The 8,691-nt window shown below is 49.2% G+C and overlaps 1 protein-coding gene across 3 annotated transcripts in view; it reads right to left on the bottom strand.

Moving 5' to 3' along the window:
• Stk32b (serine/threonine kinase 32B) overlaps nt 1-1,619 on the bottom strand; it is a 241,579-nt gene extending 239,960 nt beyond the window's left edge. The window contains exons 1-2 of one of the 3 annotated variants that reach the window (XM_029476966.1): nt 1,516-1,597; nt 1,197-1,381 (exon numbers count right to left, since the gene is read on the bottom strand). In XM_029476966.1, the coding sequence (XP_029332826.1) occupies nt 1,197-1,248 (52 nt within the window). In that variant the 5' untranslated portion in view covers nt 1,249-1,381; nt 1,516-1,597. Of the gene's footprint in view, nt 1-1,196 lie in introns of all 3 variants that reach the window. The other 2 variants (XM_021163035.1, XM_029476968.1) reach the window with 2 other exon arrangements.
• Between the last annotated feature and the right edge of the window lie 7,072 nt (nt 1,620-8,691).

Below are 8,691 nucleotides of genomic sequence, written 5' to 3' on the forward strand. Positions count from 1 at the left end.
TGTGTGTGTGTGTGTGCGTGTGTGTGTCTGTCTGTCTCTCTCTCTGTCTCTCTCTGTCTCTGTCTCTGTGTGTGTGTCTCTCTGTCTCTCTGTGTGTCTCTCTCTGTCTCTGTCTCTCTCTCTCTCTCTCTCTCGATTTCTCTCCCACCCCTACAAAACAGCCACAAGCAAAGTACCTGTTCCACTGGGATCTGTGAGGACTGAGTAAGCCCAGCACAGCAGCTGACATGAAAGAAGGCTCAAGATGTCTAGCCTCTAATTTAGGGCACGGTGGAGATAGATAGGCAGAGAGAAGCCAGTGTATATTATCACACAGTAGGTTATTAACCAACGCAGGTGTCTGTAAGACACTTTCCACGTGTGAGTAATGATTGAGCTTCCAACGACCTGATTAGGAACCTTCACAGATACGGATGAAATGAGGATTCAGAGGGGTTGAGTCCCAGGACACATGATATTGAAAGTAAATGCTAAGAAAACTTCTTACACTTTTGCTCAGCCAAATTCCCATTTACCAAATTCTGCCACCATTAGCTACAAGGAGTCTCCAAACCAGACATCTATCTATAGAAGGTTGATAGCCTACAACACTCCCCACCAGGAAGCTAGCCCGAAGCAGGGCTCCTTCCTCAGAGCCACTGACTTCAGCTACAAAAAGTTTCCTTATGCCGTCCTGATACCAAATATGCGGTCCTGATACCAAATAGGCGGGGTCTCTCTCTCTCTCTCTCTCACTCACACACACACACACACACACACACACACACACACACACACGTTGTGCGTTGTGACTTTCACCCAGTAGGCCACTTCTGTGTTATCCTCAAGTTCTGAAGGCCACCTTGGAGTCCCAGGATGCTAAGCAGGAGCAATGCCCCCTACTCTACTGTGAAGCAAGATCTTCCCTGTGACGCCCCCTCCCCCAAGTGATACCTTGAGTCCCCTTTTCCTCTCCCAGTCTCTGTCCCAACTCTAGGTTCAGCATGATCTGGGCTTCCAAAAAGCACTAGAGCCTAAGAAGTGGCCAAGTAGAAGCTCTATGCCTAGCACTGGGCCGGTGCACAGCCAGTGCGAGGTTGACAAAGCTGTGCTGAGACCCTTGCGCTACACTCAGCAGGCGCTCAGTGAAGGACAGCAGAAGGAAGGGATGCCCAGGGGATGTGGGGAGTGGCGGCTCTTGTTAGGGAGGCTCTTACCTTCTTCGTTCTCATCAAACACTGGGGGCTTGTGGGAGTGGTTCCCGCCCATATTCCGCCGCTACTGCCTCTACTACATGCCCGGCCTCTCCTTTCGGGATGTCAGATGCAGGATTCTCACAGCTATACGGGATCCAGGATGCTCTTGGGATGCAGTGTGCAGGATGAGAGCCCTGGGATGCAGCCTGGGTGAGAGCAGCCAGCCAGGGTTGTAGCGTGTGTGGAGAGGGCCGATTGCAGGGCAGGGATGGGGACCGTGTGGTCACCCCTCCTCCAGGGTGTCCCCCCGCTGCGATCACCGCACCCCCTGAGCCCTCACCCGATTCTCTCCATGACGCACAATACACGGATGGAAACCCGGGGACTCCCTGAGCCCAGACCACCGTGCAGCTCTGCTCACAACGGTGGTGAGGAAAAAGGAGGAGGAAGAGGCGAGAAAGGAGGGTGGGAGGGCGTGCAGCAGGAGGAGGGGGCGTGGACCCGGATCTCAGCCAAGAGTTAGAAGCCACCGCCCCCCACTTCACAGTCGGGTAGGCGGGGACTCCGAGGGAAGGGGCCTCCCTGGAGCTGCTGGGTTCCCGGGACTCCCCACCCGCAGCGTTTGACAGTTCGTATCGACTCAGAACCGCGCTCACCCACTGGCTCCGCCACAGGCTTCTTTGTTTTCCGGGATGTTTAAATGAGTGAAAGGGGGGCCCAGACAATCGATGTCTAATGTAACCTCTCTCGTTGTACTTTGAGAAACTGAGGCCTATGAGGATGCCGTTTATGTTAAAAAAAAAAAAGTATGTTTTTTGGAAATTGCCTGTCTGGATCCTCCGGATTCCCCTACACTGTGAAGCTTCGGCGGCTGATTTAGGGGCAGGGTTCTCATCTGGGTCTGGGCTTCTGCAGCAGCTGGGGCGAGCTTGAGGGAGCTGGAGGAGGGATGGGGGTTGTCTTTCCAGAGACCAGGATGCCTAAGGACCCTAGGCTTGCAGGGGCCAGAGTGGGCGGCACAAACTCCCCAGGAGGCAGACATTACCTGGCAGCACCGGCTGCTGGCCCAGACTTCCCAGGGACGGGGTATCTCTAGCCACATCCTGCCACCTGCTGGGCACTGGGAGCCACTGTGCGAACTAGGTGGTGGAAAGCAAAGGCTCCTTTTTGGGTCTTCCTAACCTATTCCCTTCCTTCTGCCCTCTACCCCACCGTGTCCTTTTTGACCAACACAGTTTTTCAGACTCCATGGGGAGGAGGGGGGAGAAAAAGGAGTCGGCTCCACTCTCACCTGACTGACTTAACTGCTTCTCATCCAATTGGTCTCATCTAGAAGACTACACACGCCTGATGTTTGTGTGCCAGTCCTGGGGTTCTCCTCTGTACTATGGGATGATACCCAGGTTGCTGTAATACGTATAAAAGAAGCAAGAGTGCCTGATGGGAGGTTAATAAAAACAAGCACACTTGTTCCGCCTTGCACCAAAGAGCTTCAGTGGTGTGGCCAAGCTACACCAGATCCAGCATGGCCAAATGCAGAACACAGGAAACACCTCAAGAGTCAGTGGGAGAAATTCAGACAGTGCCAAGTCTTTACCCCATTCTAGGGGTATTATCGTATGAATAAATCATACAATCTCTTCTGGCCTCAGTCCCTCCATTTGAGCAATGGGACTAATGGCACATCTACCTTCTCGGGGCTCATGATGGGGAATAAGGGTGATAGTGCTCTCTGGAACACAGTGAGCATGGCATGAGTGTGTGCTGTTGCCTTGGACCATGAGTTGCTGTGTGGGCATCTTCTGCCTCCTAGCTCAGGCGAGAGAGGGAGGAGCTCTTAGAGGCTGTGACAGAAGGCTACGTGTTTTGAAGCATTATCACAGAATACTTGGCTGATAGGCATTTGAAAGTAATAGCCGTGTCAGCAAAGACTGTCCCTGTGATTTTGCTGTTAGAAAGGATCCCAGGATCCTTGGTGATAGGAAAGCCATTTGTCTGCCCCTCCCTGGAAGACCAGAATGATCGCGACCTTGAACATCTGCTCCCTCTCCTCTCGGCATTGTTCAGACAATGTTTGCTAATACTTCTAATGGGTCGGGAACTAGAAATGCAGTGGACTAAGACAAGGTATGGTTTCATACCGGAGTGTGGGAGGCTTTAGTGGTGTCATGGAGTGAACCTGGGCCCGTAAGGGTCAAGGGGAGACATCAACCACACATGGCATCTGTGAGGGCTTCTTAGGAGAGAGGGGTCTTCAGCTAGGCATGGAAGAGCAAAGAGCATCAGCAGATAGGGGTAGAGGATGGAGAGTTACCTGTACAGTTCCCACAGTCAAGAGAGAAAGATGCCTTCTAGAATAGTCAAAAAGACTAGTTGTTTTGTTGAGCACTGTGTGCCAAACTCTGCGCCCAATCTTGGTGGGATGCTCAGCCTAGCAACCACTTTCCTCTTTGCCTTCCTCTTCCTCCTCTTCCTCCTCCTCCTTCTCTCACTTAGACATGGTGTGCTAGACTCTGAGTCTTAATTGCATCCCATGAGCTGTCCCCGCCCCCCTCAACCCTCATGATGGCCCTGGCAGGCAAGTACCCTCATCACCCAGATGGAGGAAGAATATAGCATTAGAAGGCTAAGCTGATATCAAAGGCCAAGGGGGGGGGGGATTCAAATTCCAAAATCAAATGTGTCAATCAGATTTGCTGAAAGGACACGGTGGTGACCCAGAATGGAAGAGTGACTATTTTGAGAGTTACAAATAAATTCAGCTTTTATATTTTTTCTTCTAAGTGTTTTTCTCATGTTAACAATTAGTAAAAACAATGGTACGTTTACTTTGAAAAGTCTTCCAAACCTTGCCCCTGATTTCATAAGGCATGTGTTACTGCTATAGCTCCTGTGGCACACAAGGGAGGTGGTACAATTGTCCCTGTGTTTTCAGATGACAAAAAGGAGGCTCTTGGAGTTAAATGGCTGCTCCTTAATGCCATTAAGATCATTCAAATGTCTCTGCAAACTCAATGGCTTGAAAGAACGGAAATCCCAGCACTTAGAAGACAGAGGCAGGCAGATCTCTGAGTTTAAAAAGGCCAGCCTGGTCTACAGAGTGAGTTCCAGGACAGCCAGAGCCATACCGAGAAACCCTGTCTTAAAGAAAAGAAGAGGAGGAGGCAGAGGAGGAACACGAGTTTATTTTTGCTCCTTAGGAGACTAGAAGTCCAAAGCTAGGGAGCTCACCTCACCAGTCCCTCTAAGGAATCTGTGGAAGAGTCTATGCAGTGCAACTTCTGGCATGGTCTAGCTTCTGGCTCCAGGTATTCCTTCTCTAGGGGCTACAAGTCCTCATTCTCTGCTGCCTATGTTACCTGCTTTGCTCCTAGATGCCTCCCATGTGAACTTCCCTTCAGTTTTACTGGAATGGGGCTTCCCCAATGGCCCAAGAGGCTCCTGTTCAACCCAGAAGTCTCCAGGAATGGAATGGGAGCTAGTTGGTGAGTGGTACCGACCTCTGTCACCTCTGGTCTTAAGGACAGCTGACTGTAGTGTCCTCCAGAAACCTCAGCCACAAGTCTTCATGGTGCGAAGCATTGGTCACATGATACTAGCAACATCTATCTGAATCGTTCTGAAGAAAGACCCTTCCTTTTCTACAACCTGCATGTGCTGGGTGCCATCAGCCCCCCAGGAGAGAAAGTCTGAACTTGACTCCAGCTGTGCTTCAGATGAGGCTGGTCTCCAGTCTGTCCTTCTTTCCTCACAGCTGATACAGTTTTGTGGGGGCATAACTCTATGCAAAACAAAAACTATTTCATAAAATCAAATCCATCACTGTCCCCAACCCAAGCCTGCTGGACTTTTATTTATAACCTGCAGGGCAGGGCAGGCATTGTTTAAGAATCCCTTTGTAAATTAGAGGGGAAACTAGGAGTGTGCTTTCCCATTACTCTCCAGCTTCAAAGACAGATGCTGAGGGAGACTGTCCTTTTGTGCTTTATATTTGCAAACTGCTGTCTCCTGAACACTTGTTCTATTGCTGAGAACACAAAGCCAGATCCACTGGCTACTCCTGCATTTATGGCTCACCATGCCTAGGACTGTAATGCTTGGTTTTCTGTAACTTGATCTCACCATGGAAGCTAATGTTGTTCCCTGGAGCAGGGTGTCTTCTGTGCCAAACCATTATTATTTTTTAAGGGTCTCCCAGATCAGATCTTGTTATCGTTTATGTTAAGCCTATTTTATTTAAAACTTAAGTCTGGCTTGCCTAGAGTAAATACTGTCTGCTGGTGTTACAGTTTGAGTCATTCTGCCTGGCAGCCTTGTGCCTTACAAAGAGAGAAAATGATCAGGCTGTTTGTGGCTCACCGAGATAAGGCAGGGCTTGCACGTGCAGCCCTGTGATTGAGACTCGTCTCCCTTGCACGGGCAGTTATCCCTGGTGATTAAAAACTCAGCATTTCAAAGCACAATTTTACTGTACATCCTGGTGTGTGTTGTGTGTGTGTTCAGTCAACATAGGGTTTATAAATTGCTCCCACTGTGGGTGTCTGCATTTCTTGGCATTGTAAGACTCCCCTGGAGTTATTTTTATGGTTTGGAACTTATAACCCTGCAAGATCTGAGCGGCTCATTCTTACATTAAAACAATTTGCAGCGTAGCTCCACGGTGCCCTCGAGTTATGTGTTTGTGGAAGACTACAGTTGCAATGTGAACCAGGCTGGGCAGGAAGAGTTTCCCAACTGCCAAAGGCAACATCCAATCAAGTGTGTTTCCCCTATATTCCTGCCTGGTTTATAAGGATTCTTAGAGGCTTAAAGGAGTGTCGTGAACACAGGGAAATGGGTTTGTGAGTGTACACATGTACACAGCTAAGTCCCCTAAGTCAGTTCTTCATTTATAAAATAAGGGAACATTTTCTTGATGTCTGGGCTTGAGAAATGATCCCCCAAAGCATGTTGGTGATCTATCTCATCATGATCTCAATAACGAAATCTTAATGCTGCTCCCTGTCCCATCTCTGTCATCTTGATCCCTCCCCCAGCTCCTCTTCAGAAGGGGCTATCGCTAAAGTGCTTTCATTTGACTAAGAAACTTCTAAAAGAGTTAAAGCTGACACAGCCTCTCCTTGGGCATCCGATCCTGTAACCACAGAATCCTAGTCACTACCGAGAGGAGGAACTGGCGTTTGTTCCGGATTACCTGGGATTCTCGGGGAGACCTATCAGGACAGTGAGAGCATAACCCTTGGTGACTTTCTGCTTCTTCCCTTCCAGAGTCCCCAAAACTGTCACCAGCCATTCATTTCCCCCAAGCAACTATTTAGACCTATCAAAATTACCGGTTCCTCTTTCAAGCTCCCCTCTGAAGAGGGAGCATATGTTTCTGAAGCTTCCTGGATTACAGACTCATCATTCTCCTGCCCGTTCACTTTTCTCCCTGAGAAGACCTTATGTGAATGACTTACAGGAGGAAGGTTTTGCTTGTCCTCATGGTTTGAGAGGGTACTACTGTCCATCATAGTGGAGAAGACGTAGCGTGACAGAGTTGCACATGGGGCTCTTGGGTCTCCATAGACCAGAAACCAGAGAGCTCAAGCCAGAAGCAGAGCCCTACAAGACCAGAGCTCCACTCCTAGGGCCCTATACCTGCCATGTAGGTCCCTGTATCCAAAAGATTTCACAATCTCCAAAACAGCACCACAGGCTGGGGACCAAGCGTCCAAATACATGAGCCTGTGGAGGTCTTTTCATATTAAATTCATAACATCGGACTGGAAAGATGGCTCGGTCATCAGAAAACTTTCCTCACAAGTATGAGAGCCTGAGTTTGGATCTCCAAAGCCCCCTTCCCCCAACAAAAAGCCACATGTATTTGGTAGGAGTCACAGCAAAGATGAGATGGGAGGCGGAGACAAGTGGATTCCAAAAGCTTGATGGCCAGGCCAGCTCATCTCTGGAGTTCCAAACTCGTGAGAAACCCTGTCTAAGATAAGAGATGGACAGCACCTGAAGACTGAAACCCAAGGTTGTCCTCACTCATACCACATCTCCACACTCATACCATGCGCACACACACAACTACATATACACATGAACTCACAGAGATACGGCAAATCTGCAGCATCGGATCTAGGTGCATCTGTAATTGCTTGTGCCTATTCTGTCTGTCTGCCCTCATCTTCAGCACCAGCACATACCTCTGTGTGTTGATGGTGAGCTTTGGAGACAATGACCCAACAGAGAGCTCACCAAGGTCTAAACAGCCGTGAGTGTAGGCTGCCAGGGTGGCTGTCCTAGTTTGCTCTCTGTGGCTATGATAAACACCATGGCCAAAAACCAATGATGAGGAAAAGAGTTTATTTCAGTTTACGTCATGAAGGGAAGTTAGCATAAGAACTCAAGGCAGGAACCTGGAGGCAGGAACTCAGTCAGAGACTATGGAGGTGCCCTGATTATTGAATTGCTTTCTATGGCCTTCCCAGTTTTCTCTCTTATAGAACCCAGGACCATCTGCCACAGCAGGATGGGCCCTTCTACCTCAGTCAGTAAGAAAATGCCCCACATTTCTGCCTGCATGTCAGTTTGATGGAGGGTTTTGTTTTTGTGTTTGCTGTTTGTTTGTTTGTTTGTTTGTTTGTGAGACCCGGTTTCTCTGTGTAGCTCTGGCTGGCCTAGAACCTGCTCTGTAGACCAGGCTGGCCTCAAACTCAGAGATCTGCCTGCCTCTGCCTCCCAAGTGCTGGAATCAAAGGCGTGCACCACCACCACCATGCAGCAAGGAGACATTTTAGAACTTTATTTATTCACTTTTCCTCCCAATTACAGTCCCTGCTCCCTCCCTTCCTCCTATCCCCACTCTCCCAAGCCTCTCCCCCATTACCCCTCCCCTTGTCCCCAAGGAGGCCTTTTCTTAATTGAGGTTTCCTCTATGACCAGATGACCCTTGCTTTTGTCTAACCATCACATTAGCATTAGACATATTATACTTGCCATCAAACCTGAAGACCTAAGTTGGATTCCTGGGACTCTTGCAGATGGAGAGACCGGACTCGTGCATATTGCCCACAGTCTAGTCTCCCTCAACAGGATGTCTCTCCACATGGGAGGGAGGGCAAGGCCAAACTACTAAATGTGGAGGTTGAAGTGTGTTACTGCTCCCTATTGAATAGAGCCCTCTCCACCACAGAGGTCTTATCCCCACCCATTACAGCCAAAGGGGCATCTGCTGTTGACTGCAACTCTGCCTAGCAACCACGTTACATGCCTTCTGGACATCAGGAACTGTTCTGAGTGCTGGATGTTCACTAGGAAACTGGCCAGGTGTGGTTCCTGTACTGGATGCTCACAGCATATTTCAGGTTTCTCCAGCATCCTTGATTATAGTTCCTTCATGCCAGCTTTTGAGACAGACATGACCCTTTCTGCAAGTGAGAAAGGCATGCACTGAACACAAACATGAAGATCCAACCTCTGTGCGTGTTAGTGTATGAGTGTAAATGTGGTGTGTGTGTGTGTGTGTGTG

Source organism: Mus caroli, chromosome 5 (genome assembly GCF_900094665.2).
Source record: "Mus caroli chromosome 5, CAROLI_EIJ_v1.1, whole genome shotgun sequence".
Classification (NCBI taxonomy): Eukaryota; Metazoa; Chordata; class Mammalia; order Rodentia; family Muridae; genus Mus; species Mus caroli.